Genomic DNA, 27592 nt, shown 5'->3' with positions numbered 1-27592 from the left:
CTTTTAATAGACTTAGTAATAGCTTTAAAAAACAAGTTAAAACAATAATACACAAAAGAATAACCGTCTCACAGAGCATTCATCGAGAATCCAAGGGTGTTATTTCCATTCTGACTTTGCTGTAGTAAGTGCACATCTACATTGTAACATTTGGTTTTATTTTTTAATGTCAAAATGTTCAGGACTAATTTAACTGTAAGAGACATTAACTGATGTAATGTGTGTGTAAGCGTTACAGCATGATAGGACTGAGACCTGTGGAGTGTTTCCGTTTTGTTGACAGACTGAGGGGGAATGTATCAACAATGCTTTTCATTTCTAATAAACTACAAAAAAAGCATTTTAGTGGAGAATTCCATACGAAGCATAAGACAGTGAACAGACGGGTTTGAGCATGTGATTTATGCAAATATTGATAAGCAACTGAATTTAAATAAGTGTCACAGTAGCCAGCGCACGTGTGAAAGGCCTCAGACTACCGAAGAGAGAACTTGTACCAGGCAATCATAAAAATATGATTTTATAATGAAATGTCAAAAGTCAAGTAAATATCCCAGGTATTTAGAAATGTGAGAATTAAGTTTAAATGACAGTCATGTGCTTAAAGGTGGGGGTAGGTAAAAAAAGCACGACCAATCATCTGAGCCGGCCCAGCTAAAATAACTGGATGGCCTACCTGCCTGTCAGCCTTCCATCTGTGCACAATGTTACAAAAAGGGTTGATGAAAAAATTAGGAATGAATTAAGATGGCTAGAGTCACACAAAATGTATCCTTAAGTGCTTTTATTAAAACAGCCAAAATGCTGAAAGAACACAAAGTAACAAGGATCTACAGTCCAAAATAGAAAGAAAAACAAACCTCAATATATGTACAGGTCGAAGAAATATAACTGGTACCCCTCTGCTCTACAGCCACAGTCAGACTAACTCCAAAACACTTGTGGCCAGAGGTTTATATATGTTAAGCCCCTCCCCATAGGACAAACAACAAATCAAATAGGTCAACATATTCTACATTTCTGACCACAAAAGCCTTAAACAATAACACTTTTACACTTGGAAGAAAATGGTCACCCGTGCCCATGCACTACATGGTATGCTCCAATCGAGCACAGGTGTTTCCACTGATTGAGCTTCTGTTGCTCTGTTTGGACTTCACAACCTTGAACGAGAGGGTTAGCAGGTTATTTTGGTACAGCATTGTTATGTATGATTTCAAATAAAGCTGTCTTGAACAAACAATGACTTAGGTTTTATTTTATCAATGTCCAGCAAAGTTATTAGTGTGTTTCCCTCAGTGTGCCTTTTACCATGCCCCTATGCCTATGTCAACTGTGATGAAGGAGTCTTCTTCACACACAAACTTATCTCGTGCCCTCATTGGTCATGTGCGCGTCCGTGTGTGTTGGAGGAGGGGCTCTGTAAGGAAGTCTGAAGGAAGGGGCAGATTTGTTCCGGTTGTGTATTTTCAAATTCTAGCTGACTCGAGCTGGTTTCTCCATTCTTACCTACCCTACCTTTAAGGTTTGACTTTACTCTCAAAAAGCAATTAAATTAAATCTTCAGAATTTTCCCATCTAGTAAAGGACTCTTACTTTATCATTTTAACAAAGGGCTATGAATTCTGTTTTCATGCTCTCCAAAAAACTTTGGTAAAAAATTCAAATGTGTCAGAAATGCGGCGTTTGGATGTCAACATGTAACCTGATTGAAATGAACATGAACTAAAGATAATGCTTCTGTCTCAGCTGCTTCCACACAGATGCATGCCTTATTTTATTCCAAATAGAGCATTAAGACACATGTTGAGAATATATATAAAGCTTGTGTAAAATACATCATCTGTGAGGGAACTATTACCCGTTAGTAAAATAACACTGACAGCTTTTGCATCCTTTATTATTAAAATGTCTACCAACATAGTAAAATAAGTTACATCTGGCCATCAAATTTCACATTTCCTTTACATTCGGCTCTGAAGCAACAGCTTGGGGAAATTATGGTTGTTCCTGAAATGCTTGAAGCTTAACACCTTCCTTTTTCTCCATTCTTAAAATAATTTCCACAGGAAATGACATTTAAAAAAATTGACCCTTAAAAATTAGCGTTATATATTTTTTTTTTAAAGAACAAAAAAATGAAAATAATCTGGCATATAATTAATTATTATTGCACAAAAAGCAGTTTAGAAAAGTGGCAAACCTTTTTAAAATCATTGACTTCAGACACATCATTATTGATGCTTTCATTTAGGGACCATATTCTTTCTTTTTTAATAAACAAAATTGCAGCTTTTATTTTATAACTGAAATATGAAAAATACCATGACCTTAGTTCAGACTGGATCTTGTTGTTAAAGTGATGCATTCTGGGTAAAGTCCTCTGCCGTGGCTGCTGGCGTGTTTAAGGTTTGACCGTGGGCTGTCTGGAGTCCTGAGGGGCCGCCTGTCGGGGGCCGCTGTGCGAGTTATGGAGGGCGTCGGGGTGGGGGGGGCCGTACCCATCACCGTGTGCAGGGTGGGGGGGACCGGGGGGCAGGTTCATGGGGGGGCCGGGGTGGTCCCGAGGTCCTGGGTAGCGCGTGTCTGGAGGGAAGGGCGGACGAGGTCCCATTGGTCCACGGACACCTGCACAGAAACATGAGAAAAGATGATGTCATCAGGAGGGACACAACATCATGAGTGGGATCTGTTAAAGACACAACCTGATTTCTAAGTTGTCTTTTCAATGTAGCCGACAACAGTGTTTCTCAAACTTTCATACCAAGGACCACTTAACCAATTAAAAAACACTCGCGGACCACCTAACTCCACAAATATCAAAAAACACATCGTTTTTCTAGAACAGATTACAAATCGCCTGAAAATGGTACAAAGAAGTGGCAACATGTGTGACGTAGGTGTTGCACTGGGCTATATCATGCAATTGAAAGTGAAACTTAACCTCGCTCCATTGCGGAGATATTCCCGCGAGTGCGGAAAACTTAAATGTATTCATTTATTTCAAATGTGAAGAAAAAAACCACCAGTGGTCCGCGAACCACACTTTGAGAAGCACTGGCCTACAACATATTATTTTAGAAATTGAGTTATTAATGACTTTATTACAGTTTAAAACCAGCACATCCTGTCAGTGTGTGCTGCACTCTTGTGGCGTACTATCAATGTTCTGAAAAAACTAAAAAGTTCAGTACATAATGGGCAGAGCTGCAACAACTAGTCACCTGAGAAATCACTCAGTGTACAGGAAAAAATATATTGTGATGATTGATTTATGTATAAGAAGTTTTTCATGCAAAAATGAATGCTGTTTTCAGCCATGGAGAGATCACCCTTTTCTCCATATTATACAACATTAAACTGAATATGGTGAGGGGTTTTAACTGAGAAAAAAATCTAAATGTAAAGGCATTACTGAACTGCAATTACGTTTTTTACTACTTGATTAAAAAATGATATTTTACCATTTGATTTATCTAGAAAATGGGGTCAAGTCCATCTACATACAAACAGAAACTCTAAACTCCCAGCACTCCAGTCAAACCATAAACAGATAATACGTACCAGGGGGCATCGGTCCGTAGTGATGAGGTGGAAGGGGACGGAAGTGTGGCGGTAGGGGGCCCCGAGGATCCATCATGTGTCCGGGGCCCGGCCGTGGGGGAAACGCATGTCCGTTGGCGGGTCGAGGTCCATACTCTCCTCCCATCGGTATACCTGGGTGCCCATTGGCTGGGAGTGGAGGCCCGTGAAGGTGAGGCGGGACATTGGGAGGAAGGGGGCCGTGAGGGCCTGGAGGGAGGTGGTAGGGGCCTGGCCGGGGGCCTCTGTATGGGCCGGGAGGAGGCAGGCGGCCGTGGGGTCCTGGAGGGAGGAGCGGGTCATGGGGGCCGGGGGGGCCACCTGGGACCAGGAGCCCTGGAGAGTCTCTGATCGGAGACGCAAGGAAGGATCCAGGTCCCTGAAGAAGACGAAGATAGTGAGTGAGTTAAAATGCAGGCAGTGAGACGTTGGTGGTGCTCGCAAGGGAGTGTATGTGGATTAGGATTTTAGTCATGCAGTAAAGAGATCCACAAACCACACCCCACGGATCTAATCACATGACCCTAACCTCTAGGGCTGCACCGAATCATTTGAAGCTTCAATTAAAAACACTGATAGTCGGATTCAGAGCCAACATTCGTGCTGCGCTGTTTCTCTGCATGTCTATTCATTCTGTTAAAACAAGATTTGGCTAAACTAATATCTCAGCATAACGATATTTGTAGAAATAGATTCCAGTTGTTGCTGCTTAGGTTAAATCATTTCTAAAACATGTTATTAGCTAATGAAATATTCTGACCAAACCAACAAGCTTTGAATGAAGATTTAATAAAAACATATTTTTTAGTATTTTTAGGAGGACAGACATTCTTCATCCGAAAACCTCAATAGAAGCTTCATATGTTAATGAAAAGATATTCGGCGCAGCAGTAGTAACCTCACACCATGATTATTTGGATTACAAATCAAACCGCCTTCACAAAAACCCGACCTCTGACACACAACTTTCAACAACCCAAATATTAGACTCGATGAGAACATTCTTAGTTCCTCTCCGTGCTGTGAGGACAGAGGAAACCACACTCAGCCCAAACCGTTAAGCCCCAGTGAAGCCCAACGCCTCAAAACTCCCCAGATGCAGTTTTCGGGGGCGGAGCCTCTATACTCACTGGCTCTGGGCTCTCTGTGGAGGCCGCAGCCTCCGCCTCTGCTTTAATCTGAGGATCTACTGCCTGTGTCTGTTTCAGAGCAAGGACACACACATGTGGGTAGGAGCTTCAGCCCTTCAGAGGCAGTGAGGGAAGGCAACACGTAAATATTATCAGATTTGATTAGGAATAAAAAAAACGTACCGACACATCCATGTTGGTGGGTGATGAGCTGCGGGGGCCCATCATGTCTGAAAGAGGAGAAACAGCACAGGGTGAGTCAGAAGGTTCGGAGATGATGGTGAAACATTGGAAATAGAGAGACTGGAGACGACTTACCCATCCCCGGGATGTGTTTGTTCTCAGCGTAGTGGCCGTGTGGGTCTGAGGGAGGTCGTGGACCTGAGGGGAAAACAAAACACACGATGAACTAAATCCCTCAAGACTGTCCCTGTAGCTCATGTCCAGGGAGGACACGGGGACAAACGAGCAGGGAACTCAATAGAACCAGAGCAAAGACTGGTCACCTCTACCTCACGAGGACAATAGAATGAGGAACAAAAGCATTCTTGATGAATTTAAAGCCCCAAAAAACTTGGTTTCTAATTGAACTGAGATACGGGACTGTCCCACTCTCAATAGCTTTAAAAGGTCAACTCAAAGAATGGCTGAGAAACAAACAGACGTGTAATCACCGCTAAATGCACTTTAACACAGGGGTGTCTCCTCTCGCACTTAATGTGTCGTAGCGGCTACATTGTACTGCCATGTGGTAAATACTTGTATATGCTGCTCTTGCCCTTTCTGCATATCATGTATTTAGTTTTGCTATGTTTATAAATGCCATGTTCTTAAATGTTGTATGTGAGGGACTACGGATGGAAATGAGCTCAAAGCTCAAATCTGGCATATTTACATTTGAAGCATTATTTGTTTAAAGTGTTCATCAATGTGCACTGTCCCTGTTCAAATAAACGATTACATGAAAATGAATTATGTGTAATTATCTACTCGAGCTCCATTAACACTCCGAGTTAAAACGTAGAAGAACACAGAATCACTTTGTTTATTTGTAATTTGAAAATTGAAATTGAGTTTTAAAGGGCTTTAAAGATCAAAAAGGTGAAGACCATTTGAACAGCAACACCAAAAGAAATGATTCAACTTAAAGAAACAGGAAGCAGGAAGTAGTGGGTTGAAGAAAGAGGAACCAGGAAGTAACACACTGACATGAAGGAAATAAAAAGGGAGAAATCAAGAAGGTAAAAGTTCTGACGAGGAGATGAAGTCAGGTGTGCAAAAGGAGGAAGACTCAAGGAGACAAAGGTGGTGGTGGAGGGATGAAGTCCAACCGAGACGAGGATAAAGAGGGTGAAGTAATCCACTGGGACTCACCATACGGGTCAACTCTTCGCCCCACTGGGGCAGAAGGAGGGCGCCTGGGACCCTCTATCATTATAGGAGGGGAGGGTGCACCCCCACTCACAGGAGAGGGCCCGTAAGAATCACCTGTTATGATCAAACCATCTGTTTACTGATAGAAAAAGAAACAGCTGACAATATATTACATTTACGTGGGTCCTCATTTCAGGCTGTGTGAGGCACATTCAAACAACAAGACCTCTTCCTCATTAACGTGCACGATATGATTAGAAAGCAGCCTCCTGTTCTCAGAGCTCTGAAGGATGAGAAGGGACCTGATGGAGAGGAAACAGCAGGAGAAGCCGTGTGTCCCGGTTACCTTGGCGAGGGCCGGCATGCTGTCCAGAGTTTGGTCTGAAGAGAGGAGCGCGGCGGTCGTTCAGCTGAGAGGTGAGAACTCCCAGTCTGTTAGAGAACACAGAGGGGAGGCGGTTAGATGCAAATAAGGTCAATGGTACATCAAGTTGCTCATCTGCCCAACAACAGTCAATACAATTCTCAACACTATTAACAATACTTCATTAATAATGAAATGGGAAGACAAGAGAGAAAAAGTAAATGATCTCATTTGAGGAGAGGAACCAATCGATCAATTGTTTTAAATATGTTTTTACTTTCTACTGATATGTCATAATTAGGGATGCTCCGATCAGGGTTTTTGGGGCCGATCGCTGATCCGATCGAGTGGGCCTATGGGGATCTTCCATTTAAATTGATGTTTAAAACTCGGGGTTCATTTTTATATTGCTTCAGTTTATAAATCGTAACGGATCGAAAAGTTCAGATTCATTTCTCAATGCATGATGCGCTTCCACAAACAACATAATTATTACATTCAAATGAAGTACATCATTCAAGTTTACATTAACTTTGGATAATAACACGGGAGAAATGAGCGACTGTGTTCTAAATGTTATTTAGTATAACCTTTAAAAAAATACTTTGGAGTGCCAACACTCACTTTTCCCGGAGCTTTGATGATTCGAGCTTCTCTTGATTGAGAGCTCGCTCTGCATTACGAGCATTTACCTGCAAAGATATTCAAGGATTAGTGGGCAACTAGAATCTGAATGCTTCCATTAATAATAATCAATCTTTAAACAGGCTGAAAATATCCATTTATAGCATATTAGCATTCGGGTATAAGTTGAGCCACTTTGTGAAACCTACCCAGTTTGAGTGAGTTTTGTTTTCCTGTTCTTTAACCTAGAAAATAAAGATAACAGAAAAATAACTTTTAGTCAGCGATCAGGAAGCTGCTTCTTCGTCCTTGCTCATTTCAAAAGGAACACCTACCTGCTCTTTATAGACCTCCTCCGTCTTCTTCATCTGCTCCTCCATCTCATTGATGCGGTGCCGTAAGATTTTCACCTGCTCCTCCGCCTCCACAGCTTTCCCCCCCACCTCGGTCAGCTGACTCTCTTTGCTGCGTCGCTCCAACTCTTCGTTCGTTAGTCTCCTGTGAATCCACAGAAACAAAGATTCTCCAAATGCTCTCCATTTCAAAGGCTCTTGCTATTATTCAGGAAACAGTGATGCTGAAACAGTGACGCTGAAACAGTGATGCTGAAACAGTGATGCTGAAACAGTGATGCTAAAACAGTGATGCTGAAACAGTGATGCTAAAACAGTGATGCTGAAACAGTGATGCTGAAACAGTGATGCTGAAACAGTGATGCTGAAACAGTGATGCTGAAACAGTGATGCTAAAACAGTGATGCTGAAACAGTGATGCTAAAACAGTGATGCTGAAACAGTGATGCTGAAACAGTGATGCTGAAACAGTGATGCTAAAACAGTGATGCTGAAACAGTGATGCTAAAACAGTGATGCTGAAACAGTGATGCTAAAACAGTGATGCTGAAACAGTGATGCTGAAACAGTGATGCTGAAACAGTGATGCTGAAACAGTGATGCTGAAACAGTGTATAGCAGAATGTCTACACTGTGTCACGGTAGCTAATCACAAATTGAAGATGGGTTGTTTCACTTACTGCTGCAAAGCGTTTTCCTTCTGCTGATACATCTCAACCATGATTTCGTTTTTCTGCTGGAGGATCTTGAACTGGTTTTCTACATGGCTCTTATCGCTTTTGAGGGTCGCAATTGAATGATCCAGTTCCTGGTGTTGTTCTGTTGGAAAACACAAACGTGTGTGAAGAGAGAGAGACACGTAGAAGTTAGAGTTGTTCCTTTACCCAAACCAGTGTTGGAAATGCCACCAAATAATGTAAGAAGCTAACAAAGGAGACATCTGGCTACATCTGCATGTATTTGTCCATGTTTTCAGGTGCAGGGTAAATGCAGGAATCCTGAAGTCAAATGTAATACCTGTTAAGACCCTTCCCATACATTTTAAGACCTCATCGCCACTTTGAGTTTTAACCGGTTACCTTGACGACACACTTTACCTCACATTGACTATATACAGTATTGATTGTCCTTCCTCCTTATCTTCCAACCATTTGGACGCAGACTTGCATTTCCCCATAACGATGTTGTTTAACAACCGGCGTAAACGGAGCTTCGCGCGCTATCAAGCAGTGAGCGTGCGATGTCCTGTTCAGATGACGTCATCCAACGGGATGCCATAAATAAACTACACAGAATCACACTACACACCTACGCAATGATTACATTCAGGCAGACTGTAGAATACAACCTCTTTGGACAATTTATATACTTATTGAAAACAAGCTACAAAATGTAATACCTTGGAAAAAGCCGTTTAATACTTACTTACTTAATAGCCTTCATTTTCGTTAAATTGATTTATCGACTTTTAATACTTTTTAAGACCTCGCGGACACGCTGACAAACGTATGTTAAGAGAGAGACACGTAGAAGTTAGAGTTGTTCCTTTACCCAAACCAGTGTTGGAAATACCACCAAATAATGTAAGATGCTACCAAAGGAGACATCTGGCTACAGTCTGTATGCATTTGTCCATGTTTTCAGGTGTTTAATCAGAAAAAGGAGAAAAGATAAAAAAAGATAAGAAAGCCTTATTCGAAGTCGATAAGAAACACGACCGACTTACCTTCCAGAGACTTTCTCGTCTTTTCTTCAGTCAGTAGTTTGGTCATGAAACGATCTCGCTCTTCTTCGACTACAGTGAGAGTGGTCTGGACCTGGAGAGGAATTATTCAACATTATTCAAACATTTTAAGAGCAGATTACGATCTTAAATATTATTATTATTATTCATCTTTGATTCATAACTATGGTTGGTCATCTTACCCGGGAAACATCCATCATCTGTTTGATCCTGTTGGTTATGGCGGTCTTCTTGTCTGAGGAAGACCCTGAACGAACATTAATCGTTAAGTACGAAGCTGAACCCAACATCATATTGTGACTGACAAAACATGTAGTGGTTTAAAAACGACTGAATCTATATGCAAGTGCAATACTCCTAAACATAACTAGTGACAGAGTTGAACTAACCAGGTGCTACTTCACCATTGGCTAAAACTTTTGTGTCACCTTTTTGTGAATCACAAGCGTCCAGGTCCGCCAGAAGATCGGACAGCACCTGTGAGGGAGACATGGGGTAAGTTGATGCATTTTTAGGAATGACATCAGATATCCAAGAGCAATAGTGACAGTAGGAAACAATTCTGACCTCCACGTTGTGATCCTTAAGGACCACCGAGTCCTCCAGCTCTTTCTGAGACTTCTGGTAGACTTTAATCTTCTCGTTGTGCTCCTTGTGTTTTTCCTCCCAGCTCTTAATGGTTGTCTTCAGCTGGAAGAATGAATGAAAAAAGGGTGCATCTAAATCCCATCTTGTTTCTTTCACAGTGGAAATCAGATGCCCGTTGACCAACAAAACAAAAGTGACCAATAACTATTTAAACAACCGATTGTCTTACGGTTTTATTTTCTTCTTTTAGTGCCGTGTAATCTTTCTCGAGACATTTGCGCTGAACGTTTCGGGCATCTTCACGGATCTTGGCCTCGTCCAGGAGAACGGTAGTCTGTGGCAAATACACGCAGTCACAGTGAGAATATGAAACAACAAGCCTTGTATGATTTTGCAGAAGATTAGGGGTCGACTCGTACCTTAGCGAGAGCTTCCTGAGCCTTTTTCCTGCTGAGCTGTAGCTTCTCGTTTGACTTCTCCAATTTCTCGATCTGTTAAAGAAAGCGTTAAGTATTAGGAATCTGAGATCGCAGCAAAAGAAATAACAGGAAGGACAAAAGATGAAGATGTTACCCTGGTGCTGTTCTGCAGAGAGTTTGACCTCTCGTTTTCCAGTAGTTTTGCATATTTCTTCTTTTCTTCAAAAATCTGTTCGTTCCGTGTTTCTGACTCCAAAACTTTACTCTGAAAAAGATCATGAGAGAAAATGCTACTGACAGTTCTAAAAACAGAAGCTATAGAGTGCCGCAGTGACGCGTCCTAAAACCCGGAAGTAAGTTAGCATTTGAGCACTTCCGGTTCCTTCGCTAAAAAGCAAATGGGATGTCTCCATAGGGTTTTGGAAAATAGCTGAAAATAAGGTCTGTGGTTGACACACATTGAAGAGACGGATCACGTTTTGTTCTACGACATTAAATACATCAGCAGTGACCCCACTGGTGATTTTTGAAGAGTTTACGTGTCTGAGAAACGATGGTTGTTAACAAGTGGCTGAATAGGACTAATGAAGCTCAGCGCAAGTTCAACCAGGAAGACCTTCTTTACTCATTCATTTACTATTTCTATGTTACTACTCTCTCTCCTCTCAATAAGTGATCGGGGGCGTCACTCTCCAGCTCAACCAATCACTTCGCTCTATTCTCACAAGCCTATCATATCGCTCTGCTAAACCTTTTAAATCTGCTCTCCCCTCTGACAGCTGTCATTTCGATGCAACCCTCCTCCACCCCTTTTCACCTCCTGTCCCTCTGAATCCAGGGTCAAGCTAAGCCCCTCCCCTTCATACCGAACCGAACCATCCATTCACCACCACCAGTGTTTAGACCCCGGGGGGGTTTCATTGGATCGGTTCTCCCCTCCCGAATGATAATCCTGCACAACGGGGCCTAATCGCCAAAACTCCATTACATTCATTTGTGTATTCCTGGCAATAAATATGTATTCTTTCATCAAAACCGTCTCTCCTGATTGAACAGAAGTTGTCGAGGCCGTTGTACGTCATTACACTGAACACGTAAACACTCTCGCTAAGTTTATTTTTCCCCGTGTTCTGCTTGAAAGCAAGTACCTGCCTCCTGCAAACTGTTAAAACAAACGCTTCAACTTGTACCATTTTGAATCTGTAGTTTTGAATATGGATCTTAAGTTGGCGTGACGTTGAAGCAGCGACCCTGCTGTAGTTCGTAGTAGTAGATTTATGATTAGAAAATTATAAAAGTAGGGTAGACATGTGGAGATTATCCGGCTGAACAAAACGTGACCCGTCTCTTAAATGTGTCTCAACCACGGACCTTATTTCCAGCTATTTTCCAAAATCCTATAGAGAAATTGCATTGCTTTTTGTCGAAGGACGCTTACTTAAGCTAAACACAGAATGCTAATATACAAACACCAAAAGTATCTTTTGCGCTTACCTGTAGGTTTTGCATCTTTTTCATTGTAGAACTAACGGTTTCCTTCGACTGTTTTTGACTTTCTTTCAGGTGTTCAGTCTTCAAAAGAAAAAAAACAATTTAGAAAGTTCAGAAATAAATAAGACGACGTAAATATTTTAAAATGTAGCTCATAAATATTTGATCACATTTTCTTGTAGCTCACCTGTTTCTGAAGATCAGCCATATGGGCGATGGCCTCATTCTTCTCCTTTTTGAACACCAACATTTGCTCTGTCAGCTTCTTTTCATCCACTGTGTCAACAAAAGTGAAACAAAAACTAAACAAACTGCTAGATTTGACACTTCTGCCTTTCTATGTGATGTGATGTTAGAAAAAGTGAAAACTTACCAAGGTATTCTCTCTTCTTCACCTAAAATGTTTCGCAAAGCAAAAAGAAAAGATAAATTGGAAGTCTAACCAACACAGTTTGAAAAAAATACAATGGTTACGTACATGCAGTAATGTAGCTTTATCACGTCAGAAAAAGTGTATAAATTATCCAGAAAAGAAACATATATTATGTCAACCTCAAAATGATGGGTGATAACGATGAGCGATAAAAAAGGGTCCAATACTAACATTTCAATGCATTATGAATAAAATCCTAATCAAGCTTATATAAATACAACATGTTTAATTCGAGCAGCGGTAATGTTCCAACACTTACTGCCAACACAGTCCTCCAGAAGAAGAAGATGAAGGTCACTACTCCAACCAAACCAGTGATGATGACAGCTTGCCAAGGACAACCGAAAAAGGTTTCCCCTGGCTTCCACTCTTCTGGCAGTAATGAAATCACCTGAAGACACACAAACACATCTAAGATTTTGAGTAAAGGAGTGGGACATGGTCAGGAATAATGAACTGCATCTAGATAGATAGCAGATCTATGGCTTAAAACGTGAGGGGGATGTACCGGTGTACCCCTCTTGCTGTGTTTGGATGTGAACAGTGTTATGACAAGCTAAAAATAGAGACAGAAGGCAATATTTGTCAAAGCACAGCAAGACACTTCAAATCTACATCAGGTAAGGCTTAAAGTAACTTACAATATGTACACGTACCCCTAGACTGAGATATTGAGATTCATTACAACAAAATGAATTAATGATGATCTTATCACGCAACAAAGAGGAAAGCTAATCAAGATATCAGAGCATTACCATACAATACTAATCAAACCAAGCCTAATGCAACAAACAGAAATGTTTTAAAAGCACACAACCCAAGAGCAGCAACAGGCATACGGTTGCAAAACTAATCTGCTCTCTGCAGAAGTATCCTGCCGCTTACACAACCACACGCATGTTTAATCCTGTAGAAAACATGTTTTTTGACACAAAAATGGAGGGATTATTGTGTTTTGCACTATAAAAAGGCAGCAATGCAGTGCTTTATTCGGACACAAACTATTTACTACTACAAGCCTGGTGTTGTATAGAATAAGTCAACATACAATGCTTGTTTAATGCCAACAGACTGACGTATTTATGAATTGTATCAGTAGCCAAAATGGACCATGATTTGGGTTTTCATTACTGTCCACTCATGACCCTGAATATTGGATTAACAGCAAAGAAACCTTTGAACTGAGCATGTGGCAGCTCAGAGAGGAACAAACGCACACACTATGGCTTCAATGAAACAAAGGGATTAACAATAAATTAAACTACACTGCCTGGAAAGAAAAACATGCTCTTTTCAACCAGCTTCATTTCAGAAGTCGACTTTCTAACAGCAATGCACAGAGACAGGACTGCAACCATATTAAGATTAATTCAAAATCTAATCTCCAGAAAAAACAATAAAAACAAAAAATGTGGGAGTTAAAGATCTTCCGTCAACATCTAAGAGGAGAATCCTACGGTGAGTAACATGTTTGGTGAGTACACTTAGGAGTAGTTAGCGTGCAAGTCGATGAGAATCAGCCATATGCACATTAACACGTCAGCAGGCCATGGTAGCATAATAAAACATACACAGAGTGCTTCAGTCTTTCACTTACATGTTGAAGCTCCTTAAGAAACATCATGTAAACATGCTCCGGTGCGATTACAGGTCGGGTTAATAGATCACTCTCCATGCTAGTTTTTGTTTAAAACAAAACGAAACTAGCACCAGGAACGTTGTGCTAGTTTGACAGATATTAGCTTGCTAGCACGTAAGCTAAGTAAACCGTGCAGTTAAGCTGACGTTAGTCGTTAACGGTAAACCCCCTTTGCGTGAGGATGAATTCAATAAACGTGAAACAAACACCCACAATGTTAGATGGATATTTGAGAAGGTTACTTGGCAACAACGGTTGGCTAAAGGTTATAACAGATGAGTCGTCGTATTCCATTCACTAATCAAAAACAAGCAGGACAAGCAGGAGACGTTAGCTGAGCTGGAGCTTTAAAACACGCATTACATTTAAAAAAAACAAAAAAAAAACAAGAGATTAAGAACCGAAATTAATGCAGGCACAGAGTACAACTTGTGGTTGCCTTTTTGTGCCAAAATAAGGCCGGTCAGTTGTAATAGTAGCCAGCTGAACACCGGCTGTGTTGAACTTCAGCCTACACCGCGACAGTCAACAAGACAGGGGGACGGCCCTGCGACGTTCAGGGAGAATCGGAAATTTGAGCCTTTACTTGATCAGCACGCATGATGTGGAAGTGCTGGAGGATGCCAGTTAAAATGATTTAGGAGCAATAGGTCAGTAATGGATGGTGTGATGTATTGACGACATTTACTCAAGTACTGTACTTAAGTACGATTTTGGGGTATTGATACCAGTTGGGGCGTATCATTGGCCCGTAACATATATATTATTTTCTACTTTTGTTAAAAATATATATTATTAGACCAAATCCTAACATTTGAGTTTTTTGTATTCATACATATGGATATGGACTGCTATAAATACTAATGTTTAATACACTGTTTTCATGTATGTATACTTCTATTTCTCTATTTATCTCATTCCATTATCTAACATTGCATATATTTCTCTTTTATTATATGTGTGCAATTGCTAACAGTATATAGTCTTACCTCAATAGCCCACTCTGCAATTTTATTCTTCGTTATAGAAAGGATGCAGCCCATGTAAACAATCCCAGTGGAGAATAATCCCACTCCTTCATCTTCTTTGGGAATTTCAGGCACTGGTTCCATGGGGTCCAAAGATCCTGATGAAACAAAATGTGGTCAGTTCTGTGTTTTAGGCAGACAAAGTGAATAATCCTACATTACAGTTAGTCATCTCAAGCAATTAAAATGGTTAAAAGTATCATGTAATTCTGAAAAATTCTGAAAAATACAGGTAAAGAAAAACTCAAGAATACTTATTTAGGAACAGGTTTACTTTTTCTGATCAGGGCAAAAAAAATTGGTGATCTTTGAAATAAATGTGGGAGAGGGCATGGCCAAAAGAAGTACAAGTTATCTTTATATCGAAGTAGAAAAACCTCCATCGTGGAAAGCAAGAAGGCATATTGTGTAGCATACAATAAGTAACATTTTGCAGACAGATCAATAAACTTAATATAAATAAGAAAAGATTATGTAATTTAGATAACCAACCTGAGGGCGAGTGCTCCACCTCGACACCGAGGCCAAGGTCTAAGGGGCTTTCCAGAGTGGCTTGAGGAACTTTAGGCAGCTCGTCTGATGCACTGAAGCTCAGCTGATTGTCTTTGTTTTTGTTAAAGTGTCCTCCATCCTCCTCCACACTGAGCTCCGGTCCACGGTGCACCTCTTCCAGAATCGATGGCTCGTCTTCACTCACAGCTGGCTTTTGCTCCTGATCTGTGACTGTGAGGTTGTCCTCACTCTTGGCCTCAGGGACGCTGACAACGCTGTCTTCTTCAACAATGACAGGTTGGTCCTCTTTTACCTTTAATATGTGCTCATCTACGACAAGACATTGAAAAAAAAACAAGAAAAGAAGAGGAATTAGGGATTAGTGAAGGGGGTAACATCCAGGTCTGTCTTAAAAGCATTAGGTTAAAAAGGATCGTAGACTTTGTTTGTTTTGTTTTGTGAGGTGATAGCTTGCCAACAACTAATCAAACATATTGGTCAAATAAAAACAGGTGTGGTCTATTGCTTTCTTAAGGAGCAGGGTATTTGTTTAATAGGAGGTTAATGTGACTCTATAATTGTAAGAGAAATCATTGAACTGTAAGGTGAGCAGATTTAGGGACCGCACATAGACACATGTCTTGACATTTACAGACAAAGGACAAAGGTCGTTGTGGATACAAATTACATAATATCGTCCACACAGAGTCCACTTACACAGCAGAGTGCACTTTGTAGGAGAGAAGTAGAGGGGGAAAAAAGTGTGAGACTGTAAGACGGAGCATGTATTTTATGTTTTTTTTGTTCATTAGTTGGAATTTGGTGTTGTGTGCCGTTTGAAAAAGAAAATCTCAATTGTTCACTTTTGATGTTAGGTGTTAAATGCAATCCCTTTAAATAGGACGAAGGTGTTATATCTCGAAACAAGATACTGGTCTGAACGGTGCTCAAAAGGAATGCTCTGCGCTGCATGTGTGCCATGCCACAGTGTCAAATTCTGACATAAGCTGATGCAACTCCCTTTACCTGTGTATGAAAAGCCCAAATCAGAAGTTCAGAATACAAAAATAAACATACTTTTATCATTATCCGATGAAGCCAGAGGCGTGCTGTCACTGACTGTCGAATACTTCTGGCGTAGGGCGAATGCGAGCTCCTGGAAGTCATCCAGGATTTCAGTTTCCTCGTCGGTACTACTTTTGTCCGTATTTTCGACATAGTTGCGTTTTGCTTGTTGGCCATCCAGCATCTTCTCAATCTCGTCCAGGATGGAGTTCTCCGAGGTTTCCATGATGCCCTCGAGGACACTTTCAATATCTTGTGAGGTGCCTGTGTGTGAGAGACGACTGACCTCCATCTCCGTGTCAAACTCAGAGAACATGGCCTCCACTCTGAAGAGATGACTGAGGCCGAGCAGCTTTTGAAACCGCTCCATTTTCTCTTCTGAGAAATGGTATCTGAGCAGAGTCAGTCTCATGACGCTGTCGCTGTATTCCGGCTCTGGAGTTGACACTGTGGGCAGAGCAGCTTCAGGTGAGGGTTCGTCAGAGGTATCTGATTTTGAGAAGGAAAGGGCATTTTCATCTTCAAGCAGTTCTTGTTTCTGCTCCGCTTTCTGCTCGTCTATCTCTATCTCATCATTCAACACCTCTGTAAGATCTTCCTCTTGAATCTCCGGTTCCTCCACAGATAATTCTGGTTCACTGTCATTCCTGTTTGAATCAGTCATTAACTGTACGTCATGAGGTCGAGTGTCATCTACTGTCTTTTCACCATCTTTTATATCTGAATGATTTGATTCTATCTCCTCTGTGAACGCGTCTTGATGTGTTTCGATTTCAGGTAATTTATGATCCGTCACAGTTGCCTTTTCATCCATATTATTTTCGACGACATCATCAGCCTCATGTATAAAGCCCTCATCATCATCATCATCATCATCATTAACCTCTTCCTCCCCTTTGTGCTCAATGGGTTCCTCTGATGTTTCATTATCAGAGTTTTGGGTATCATCAGGAATGGCAGCGGTTTCATCGTCTGATTCCGGATCTACGGATATTGTTTCTACTTGATGGTGAGTCGGCTCATCAGTTGGTTTTAAAGTTTCCTCCGCAGCGTCCTCGGGTCCGATCACTTCTCCCTCATCGTCATCATCATCATCCACCAAGTCTGTCTCGATGATCTCTGGCTCTTGTTGTGATTCTACAGATAGCGGTTCTTCTTCTTCTACAGCTTTTTCGGCTGCTTCAAGGGGTGTTGGAGGAGTGTCTTCTACCTCATCCTCATCATCATCGTCCTCTTCCGAGGTCAAATCTGCTGCTGTCCTCTCTCCACCGGTGACGACTGAAAAAACGGCCTCCCCGATAGACGTCCACATGTTCTTCTTCTCTGCAACGTCCGGTTTAACTTCCTCTGTAGTTGGAGGAATCGCCTGCTTTTTGAGGGAATCCGATGCTGGTGCGTTTACGTTTTCTTCAGAGAAAGACAGCAATGGAATTTCTTCTTTCACATCAATGTCCTCTTCGGGAGGATTGTCAACAAGTTCACCCTCTTCCTCTTCATACGGGGTTACACTCCGGGTGATTTCGTCATCAGAGGCAACAGCATCGAAAGTCGATCCGAAGGTAGTTTTTAACTCAGGGATTTGCATTCCTTCAGAAATTGTGACTGGTTCGTTTTCTGTAACAATATCTTGTTCAGGCAAAGATTTCTCTTCATGTTTGGTGGCTTTATCTTTGGATTCACTCCTTCTAAACACAACCTTTTCAAGAACTGACTTGAATGCACGTTCTTTCTTCACTTCTGTGTGCTCTGCTGGGCTTTCAGGAGCATCGGGAGTAGCTTCAGTTTCAGACTCTTCTTCTTCTTCTTCTGTAGAAGGTGATTCAGTTGCCACGTCAGGTTCCGGTAAGGAGGCACTTTCATCATCTGGGACTACATCAAGACCCTCAGAGTCATCATGATTCTCAGTTTGTTTTTCACTCTCAGTTTCCTCCTGTTCTGATGGCTGTGTTTCTTTCTGCACGTCCTCTGCTAGTGCGATTTGGTCAGATGTTTCCTTATTTTCACCGTCATTATCCTCCGGTAAAGAGCCCAATAGAAAATCCACATCGTAACTGTTAAACTTATCAAATCCGGTGTCAAAACAGACAAAATCTGTTTCCTGAATAAAAAAGAAAAACAATTTTAAATGACCAAATATACATGGGTTTGTAGGTGTATGTTGAAAGTTTAAAATTCTATTTTAGTTTATACCTCTGCTGGAAGTTCAAATTCTTTCCCCGTGTAAACGTGGTTAACTGTAATAAGGTTGTCTGGGAAATAACCAAAGTGACTTCCAACCTATTGAAAGATATAAGAAAAACATGTTGAGGATCATGAATATAAAAGCAAAACCTATGTTATCAAATTTGAACAAAATATAAACCAGAGTATACGTACACTTCCAGCCCATATACCGGGCCTTTTACCCGACAGTTTGTAGTAAACATAGACTGTTTCTGATTTCTTGAACGTCAGGAAACGACAGTCTGGGCCCGTGAAATCTTTCAGAGCTTTTCCCCGAATCAGGAGCACTGCAAAAGAAATGTAATGTCAATGTAAAACAACAAATGATAATATTACAAGTCAAAGTTAGTTGACCCATTTATATGGCTTGTTTTGTCAACCTAATAGACCAAAATGATATGTGTGGTTTTAATGTAATAGAAGATTAACAAAACAGCACATATTCTCCTTAGCTGGAACACATTCATTTGCTCTTAAATGACTGCATGTCAATACTTTGCTCAACATGCCTCTGGAAGTGCTAAAACCAAATGATAAAATATTTGTATTCCGTCAGTAGTCCGGTTTGGTATTGTTTTAAAACATCGGAGTAGAAAAGTAACTAACGTTCTTGTTGCATGTCTCTTATCTTTACTGTTGTATGACTCAAAATTAGCTTCTCCTCATTAGTAGCCAATATAACAGTTCTTATCCCCTACCTACATCATCCCTCTTCAACCCTGATAATTACAGGTAAATATTGTTTGTACAACAACAACAACAACAACAACAACTGCTCTCTTAATGTCCCCTCAGGCTTTACTGTATGTTGGCCTACATTTAGTTAGCAATGCAAAATGTGATTGATAGACCACCTCAGTTAACATTAAATAATAAGAGAGACCCTACCATAATGTTAATTTAAGTGTTATGATAGACGAGGCTTATTGAGAACCAACAACTAAATCAATTTGAACATGGTTGTTCTCGCACTGCAGTTGTATCATCTCCCATTTGCCCGCTCGTGTTTTCTTTAAATGTATAGCTTGTAGAGCAATGTAATATGTTTTTAACTATTGTAGCTACATGTTGTTTATTTTTCTATCATGCTAGCAAGCATAACAGCAATTGGAAACTATCCTTTTACTGTAGCTTACTTAGGTGCCTTTACATTTGATTGAATGGTGACAATGTTCACTACACTGTTAAAAAGACATTGAACAGATATCACCTTGACTAACGTTACATATACTGTAAAGAGTGAGCTACTTCAGCTACGCAGTCTGGAGTAACATTAGTCTGTGTTCAAGTAACAATATATAAGAGGAGAGGAGATAAAGATAACCATAGAAAACATTAGCTTTTGCCCAAAGCCGGCCGGTGGCTAATTAGCTGCTAACGTTAGCCTCTAAACACCCAGCAGGGCAGGCCGGAGCTGCCAGGCAACCGGCCAACATAACGAGAATAACCCCCTCCAAAGCTAATAACTTATGTTAACATTAGCTTGCCCTGATTTCAATGAGCATCACACACTGCATCTGAACTACAACAGAAGGTTACACAGGTCGCGAATATCGACTGGCAACAGGTCGAGAGATAAGGCGCAGTTTATGGCTAGCTGCAGGGATGTGGGAAGATTGCATCCTTGATGTAGTAACAGCAAGCCAGCAAACTTACTGCTGCACTCCTCATCGGCGCATCTTTTCAGGTCGGAGAACCTTTTCTCCAAGGCTGCAGTTGAAATAAAATTAAATAAAAGTAATAAAAATCCCTGTCGGTAAAAGTGTTTTGCTGCCATGTTGGCAGTTTGTGTTGCCTGGCTGACTCCGCTACTGCTGGAGGAGCCGACACGTCAGCAGAGATCCGGCTGGGTGTAGCACGGATAGGTTTACACAGGATATAAAGTCCGGATCTGGCTGCTTCATGTGACAGTGTGAAGAAACCTCAAACCAATGCAAAGATGAAGAGAGAAACTGCTAAATAAATCAGTTTCATCATTTGGTTTATGCAGTTAGTTCTGGAATCATCAAATACGTTGACAAGGACAACAAAAATACAAACAAAAAGAGATTAAAAATCTGAAATATTCACTCAAGAGGATTATGACCTCCATTGTAATGACATTTAATCCCCACCAGAGCCATTTTTAAGCACATGTAGTTAAGCCCGATGTACCGAAAATGGGATAGAAAAAAGAAATACGCCTATTAATGTTTTTCAAGTTTATAGTAGAAGTAAATGGACTTGACGCAAACAGAAAAAAATAATGCTATATAATGTCAATTATGTCAAAATGTAGCCAACCATTCTTATTTAACACAATGAAACCTAGATAAGTAAGATAAAATAAGTATGGAATAATTGAGCATATTGACAATACAGAGGCAAATAATAAGAACATCACAAAACAAAAGACACACAATAGGTAATAAGTTATTATTTTATAAAAACATCCTAAAAACAAGGCTTTCACAAATATCAATGAAACAAGTACAAATGTTCACTGAAGCCCAATTTCAATCCCCGGAACTTTAGCTATAATCAAACTAATTGTATTGTTTTTTCCATGTGAACTATGTAATTTGTTGACACGAAGAAATAATGAAAATATGGCAATAATAAAACAATATGGGAACCCCTTAGAAAAACAGAAACCTTTTTATAAATGTATTACTTAATTATTACAAATATTTAGTACTTTTGTTTTCATTTTGTTACCGTATTCCACATATTTAGCATGAAAGAGAACGTCTCCTTCAAATTGACAACTATCTCTGCGTACCTGCTTTACTCCTGTAAACTGGGAGTAAATAAACCTCACTTGACCTTAAATTGGCTAAGTAATAAAAAGAAGCGTAGAAGAAGAATCTCTTTGCTCCGCCTTTTCCGGTCACAGCAGCCAATAATCTTGCAGCTTTGCTTTTTCACTTCCGTAGGTACAGTTCTGAAACGTCCTGAAAGCATTGTTAACATCATGTGGAAGACACATTACTCAAGAGGCAAAAACACAGTACAACATTAATTTTAAGACTCAAACTCGGAATAGAAGCTGTCCATTGGATTATATCGTTAGCTCGCCGATGCAGATTACTTTAGACTTGAATTTAGCTTTGTTTACCTTCAGAACCATCGTTACTGCTCATCAGGTAGGAGCTGATTTGTTTTTAAAGAGAATAGGGTGGCTTCTTCTCACTTAAGAGATTTCACATTGATATATGTATTTAACAGTAATATGTGTAGCTTTGTCGGTGAACATTTCCCATTCAAAACTATGCTGAGAAAGCTAACCATCTAGGTGAGCCTCAAACTACAGTGACACATAGTTCATTTAAATTAATTGAAGACTTAAAGGTTTCTACACATTTCTACCAATGATGTCAAAGTGTTTGTCCATCTGTAATCACTTCGGTCTGCTTAATAAAGAAGTGGTTGACTGCAAAGCTATTCTGGAGCTATTGTTTATTATAATATAACTGTTAATGTAATCAAGCAAAACATATCAATACATGTTCTGTCTTTTCAAGTTTGATACTTACTGCTTTTCCTTGTCTTGCTCTAAAGTAAATTCAATATATTGGGGATTTAGGTTAATCAAACCTATAAAGCTTTTGAAGTCACGATTGATGTTTTTCACCTTTTTCTGATATTTTAAAGGATAAAAAGATTGTTTGATGGATCGAGAAAATATATTTGAAAGATTTATCAATAGTAAAAAATACGGTTCAGACATGCCTTAGGACATTTGTCAATGTTAATGTCTAGTAAGGGAGTTGTGTGCTTTACACAACTGTTATTTTCCCTGCAGCTGGACACCATACAGTGAGCATCAGAGAAAGTGATAAACAGCAGCTGTACCTGAGTCTGACTCCTGGGCTCATTATGGATGAATTGGATAGAGAGCTACTGGCTGTCAAAGACTTGGAGGATGACAATGATTCCTTTAGCGACAATTCTTCAAAAGCATCAACAAAATCAAAGCTCCCTCTGGTTAACCTCGACATGCATGCAGGTGAGAATATATCTACCGAAATTGAACCTATTAGAGATAAACTGATAACTTGTTATTATTGTATCTGCCAATATTTTTTTTATTGTTTACATATTGTTTTCAGTACATCTATATTTTGGCAAATTAATAATATAATTAAACAATTACAGAAAAGCCAAATATATGTTTAATTTAATCTAGAAATAATATCTTCATTTCATGGATTGTGTCAGCCTAAAAATATCCGGTATATCTGTCGAGCTGTAGAACCGGAGTTAATTATCTTAACGACAAGTGCATTAATGTAATTTAATAATAACTTGTTTTTTTTAAATTAAGAGCCACCTAGGGAAACTGGGTTTCACCGGAGTACCAGAGTGTGTCTGGAGCACATCAGAGACGCCCTGCTGCATCACAGATGGCAAGAGGCCGCAGAATATATGGCTTGTTACCCACAGATTTTAGAAGATACAACCAATGGCCCATCTCAGTCATATAAGGAGGTAGGTTTGGTTTTGTCTGGATGTTTCAGAATCAGAAAACCTTTATTCGTCCCAAAGTAGAGACATTTACAACATCACAGGAGCAATATAGTGATAAAGGGCCGATCAAAATGCCAAAGGAAAAGCCATGCAGATAGTATTTCTACAGGACAGCATGCCTCATGTTCTCCAAAGTTTCAACTAAAGCCCTATTTCTTTAAACTAGTGAAGGGGAGATTACCATTATGAAGCATTGATTCTTTCCAGACAATTTTTCATTCCTTCAGGTGCATACAAACCCCCCTGTTGTTCAAAGACCGTAAAACAGACAGATATGTTACACATGTTCTGCATTAGTGATATACTGTAGTTCAGTGTTTCCCCTAGGATGGAGTCATAGCAGCGGTGCTAAGGCACGCGGGCCCAGCTAAATGAGAGCGTGGGGCGTGTGGAATTTTTTTGTGGGTGCGAAGTGCGCCCCTCCAATATGTTTCTATGTGTCTGCCAGCACAAGAAAGGCTCTTGAGGCTCTACAGGTGTATTTTGCTAAATCACCTTTATTGAACACAACTACTACACATCCACATAAAAAACAATCAAAATAAAATGTATGCAATTTAATTATTTTGACCTGCTTTATTTGGGGGTGGACCACACATCCTCAAGGGGGGTCCGGGGACGATCAATCTGGTGCACTTTGAGCACAAAATGAATTTATGGATATAGCTCTCAACACTCAGATGAAAGGGAGCTTTGCAATAATCCAAAAGTCTTTAGAATATGATCACAACCAATAACAAATCATTTAAACTTGTTTATTCATATCTTATGTTACCTAGTTAGTATTCTTTTTTTTTTTTTTATGCATTTGACTATCACTCCCTATTTAAAATGTTTTTTTGTATTGTCCTATATAGTACACATTGGAATGATTTCTTACTTTATTTTTTACAACTATATTAAATAGTTAAAGTCTGTATTAAAAAAAGAAAAAGAAAAGCAATTAAATTAAAAAAACAATGTGCATGCTGCGCCGCTGCAGAACGTATATAGGGGAAACACTGGAAGTTTGTGCCAGTAAAGTCTTAGTAATAATAACAGTAAAAAAAAGTGGGAGGTTGCAGTTAACAGGGCAGAGGGCAGGGAGCTGTTTCTGGAAACAGTCAAATGTAGAGGGCAGATTTGTTTTATTCAAAAACAATAACTTCTGAATTGTCCCACGGCTATGTGCTTCATCAATGGTGTCATCTTAACAATACAAGCATCAACAAACGCTCTAAAGCTTTTCATAAGTATAAGTTATGTTAACAATTATAAATCACTGTAATCAAGTCGTTGATATTAACATTATTTTTCCACCCTAGCTTACTTGGAGAATCAGCACTGAGATCCTTCACCATCACCCCAAATCAAAGTTGGAAGATTACAACAACATTTATGAAAGAATGAAGCACTCAGGAGTTAGACATTACCTGATGGTAAGTGAGCTCTTAGACTTGACTGCAAAATGCACACACTTCTTTTTTCTTTTTCTAACATGTATCGACCTTCTTCCTGTGCGTCTCTAGATCTGCCTGGAGCATTCGTTCCACCTGCTGCTGAACGGCCACATCGAGGAGGCAAAGCGCCAGCTGTCTGTCTCTGAGAGCTGGAGGTACGGGAAGGAGTCAGCCGATCAGTTTCAGAGCACCAAACTGATCCAGGCCTACAGGAGTTTACTGGATTACATCATCTGGTGTGACAAAAAGTGTACTCACTCCTCCACTGGTAAGCTGATACACAGTTAACACCCAGAGCATCTCTTATTTACCAGTCTCAGTTACGCAGACATGCAGCAAGCGCTTGTGTGATGTCACACTGCCACCTACAGGCCAGCCTCGGTAACTACTGACAACAAATAGGTTATAGGAACCTATTTGTTTCTGAAACATCTGTTGCTGTAAACTGTTTCAGAACATTCAGACTCCGCTGAGAACCAAGACATACGCAACTACTTCAGAACGGCCTCTGTGAATCTAAAGGAGATTTTGAAAAATCCTGGCGTCTGGGATCCCTTCATACTGAGTTACGTTGAGGTAAGAACATTCCCAACTACCTTTTTTTTATCAAATCAATATATATTTAATATCACAAGATGAAACACAATTAATCAGAAACAATCTTATGATAATGCATTAAACATTTTAAGCCATTTTTTCTTACATTTCAGGCCAAATGCAAGAAACATTTCCAAACTGTTTTATTTTGGCAGATGTTGGAGTTCTACGAGGATCACGAGGAGGCTCTGAAAGTCCTGAATGATTACGCGTATGACAACAGTTTTCCACCTAACCCCAACGCGCATGTCTATCTGTATCAGTACTTAAAGCGATGCGATACTGCAGAGAAGAAACTGATGAAAGTATTGAAGGTATAACTGTATATTACAATTATTTATACTGATGTTATAATGAAAGACATTCAACGGTGAATATGCATGTAAAACAGCCTGCACCTGTTATATATGAACGTTGTAAAACTGGAACTTGTAAGATTCTCAATAAGCCCACAAACATATACTGTGTCTATTGCATCCTAAAGACTTATCTTCCTCACATCATAGGTCCTCCATGTGTTGGTCCCAAGCCATGAGTTGATGTTGGAGTACAGCTCTTCCCTGCTTCAGTCAGGTAAAAGCAGATTGGATCCTAAATTAAAAAGAACAACTTAAAAGTCTTACCATATAATCAATGATTCATATAATTTGTTTTCAATTAAGCGATGTCTTATTTGAAACTTTAGGATGCTTATTGTTTTGAAGATGACAAAACATTTGAGTAGTTTCAATACAAATTGTGTTTGTGATTTCTCTGGCTAATGATCCCCTCCCCACAGAGAAAAGCAGTGACCTCCAGAAAGCTTTAGGAGTTGTTCTGGAGATGCTGGACTTTGCCTGCTGGAGGAGCAACCTGGTCGTGTGGAAGCGTTTAGAGGCCATTATTCAGAAACTACAGCTAGAGTACGTTGAAAATGTTTGGAAAATTGTAGGCTCTGTTTGTAAAAGGCTGCCTTTTTTTTTTTAAATCTGTCACATATTCTTGTTAAAGGAAATGTTTCTGTATATATTTGTGTATTCAAACAGAAAAGACTGGAAGGACGTTGTCTCCACAAAAATGGCTGACAGACAGGGCTGGTGGCCCGCGCTGCACTTCACAAACTTCCACGCCAGTAAAGACTCTGAGGAGAACCCAGAGCTCATGCAAGTGAAGGCACCGCTGACAAAGACCCTTTGCCCGGGTACGAAGGTGTTAATCACGTAGTTAGATCTGTACTGGTGCGAATAGCAGCATACGTCCTCTGTGGCACCATTGTGAACACTCAGCTGGTCTGAAAACTGTGGAATTCTTCATAAATATTGAATTTTTTCATTTTTTTCTTACAGGCCTGACGCTCAAGTACACAGACTGGCAGCCAATCAACAGAAAGTGACCTTCAGAGAACAATTCAAAAAGAAAATCAACCAGTGTCTTTACAATTTCACGAGATGCCGTCGGAGAAACGAATAGTCGTTAATAATAATAATTGACTCAAGGTTAACTGACACATGCGTATATTTTCCTCTTTTAAACCTTGTTCCTTCTATGCCCACTATGTGGAGCTCTTTCTCTGTTTTTGTGCATCCAGTATCTGGAGGGCACGACCACCTATTTTTGGTTCATGTTAGTTTCGTGGTTTCTGTGCACATATGAATGGAGTCTCTTTCTGCCCTCAGCTGACCTACAGTATGGCCGCTTTACAGAGGGGCTTTAAGGTCACATGTGTGTACTTAATAGACAAACTAAAATGATTTTCTTTCTGTCAAGCCATGCTCATGTCAGAAAAATCTAAACGGAGTAACATAATGTGCATTGTAATAATTGTATAATTGTAATAACATTGATATGTGTTCACTACCTTCTTTAGTCCTTTTTACTCAAATGAGAGAGGTGCCTTCACTAAAAGGTCATTATTGAATTGTGGTCAGCTTGCATATGTGCTTGTTCTTTGCACACATATAGTACATGCAGTGTTGTCAAGATTCATTTTACATTGAGGTTTGTACACGCCGGTACCATCTATTTCTGTACCGAGGAGAGGCTTTGTATGTTTCAGGATCGGCCTGTGTTTACTCTCCTTTAAACTGAACCACAAAATAAAGTCCTGCATCCAGCAGCACGCCAATTTAATAAGTGAAAGTGTTTGTAATGATTCTGTTTCGGCTTGCCACAATGTTGGCCATGCAGCAACTCAGTGAGCCGTACTGTGTGTGTGTGTGTTTGTGTGTGTGTTGCTTTGCAGTCATTACATAAACCAAAGCCCAGAGCACTTGCCCGACCACAGGAGCAGCTGCAGAAGGGATCTGGGAATACATAACATGTCGTTTGACAATTCAAAACTCGCGCAGCAGTAAAGAGGACGGAGTTAGGAGCTGATCGCTGCTCTGGATTGTGTCCTGGTCGTGACCTTTTTAAAGCATTTTGTTCCCCTGGCCTCTGAATCGTTTAATCACCTCCACAGATGCTCTCAGTTCAGACGCTCTCTGCTCTGTTCTCTGTCATTGGCTCTGCTGGGGTTT

At 40.2% G+C, this 27592-nt stretch overlaps 2 protein-coding genes across 7 annotated transcripts; one reads left to right on the top strand and one right to left on the bottom strand.

The window, feature by feature from the left end:
- Positions 1-769: 769 nt before the first annotated feature.
- Positions 770-20416, bottom strand: mia3 (MIA SH3 domain ER export factor 3). 4 transcript variants are annotated; one of them, XM_079646009.1, is made up of 28 exons: positions 20206-20414; positions 18703-18836; positions 18517-18603; positions 16339-18424; positions 15262-15591; positions 14731-14867; positions 12362-12493; positions 12043-12064; positions 11857-11945; positions 11673-11750; positions 10333-10443; positions 10179-10250; positions 9989-10093; positions 9739-9861; positions 9600-9648; positions 9354-9418; positions 9154-9244; positions 8108-8246; positions 7410-7572; positions 7284-7319; positions 7075-7142; positions 6433-6518; positions 6087-6200; positions 5031-5093; positions 4896-4942; positions 4713-4781; positions 3565-3961; positions 770-2628 (listed from the first exon to the last, which is right to left on the bottom strand). In XM_079646009.1, exons 1-28 carry the CDS (start codon positions 20324-20326, stop codon positions 2405-2407), a joined length of 5238 nt encoding a protein of 1745 aa, XP_079502135.1. In that variant the 5' UTR covers positions 20327-20414; the 3' UTR covers positions 770-2404. The 4 variants fall into 4 exon arrangements, with proteins under 4 accessions (XP_079502135.1, XP_079502137.1, XP_079502136.1 ...); XM_079646011.1 differs by lacking the exon at positions 6087-6200 and having other exon boundaries at positions 20206-20416; XM_079646010.1 differs by lacking the exon at positions 4713-4781 and having other exon boundaries at positions 20206-20413.
- taf1a (TATA box binding protein (TBP)-associated factor, RNA polymerase I, A) lies at positions 15420-27206 on the top strand. Of its 3 annotated transcripts, none has more exons than XM_079646022.1 (11): positions 15420-15558; positions 22334-22537; positions 22856-23019; positions 24363-24476; positions 24567-24765; positions 24952-25073; positions 25250-25408; positions 25601-25667; positions 25873-25996; positions 26120-26274; positions 26420-27206. In XM_079646022.1, the coding sequence occupies exons 1-11, from the start codon at positions 15552-15554 to the stop codon at positions 26464-26466; spliced, it is 1362 nt and encodes a 453-aa protein (XP_079502148.1). In that variant the 5' UTR covers positions 15420-15551; the 3' UTR covers positions 26467-27206. The 3 variants fall into 3 exon arrangements, with proteins under 3 accessions (XP_079502148.1, XP_079502149.1, XP_079502150.1); XM_079646023.1 differs by lacking the exon at positions 15420-15558 and adding an exon at positions 21400-21674; XM_079646024.1 differs by lacking the exon at positions 15420-15558 and adding an exon at positions 21685-21823.
- The last annotated feature ends 386 nt before the right edge of the window (positions 27207-27592 follow it).

The sequence above is a fragment of the Notothenia rossii genome, assembly GCF_949606895.1.
Source record: "Notothenia rossii genome assembly, chromosome: 8".
Classification (NCBI taxonomy): domain Eukaryota; kingdom Metazoa; phylum Chordata; class Actinopteri; order Perciformes; family Nototheniidae; genus Notothenia; species Notothenia rossii.
Note: the sequence above shows the minus strand (reverse complement) of the source record. Positions and strands in the feature narration are given on the sequence as shown.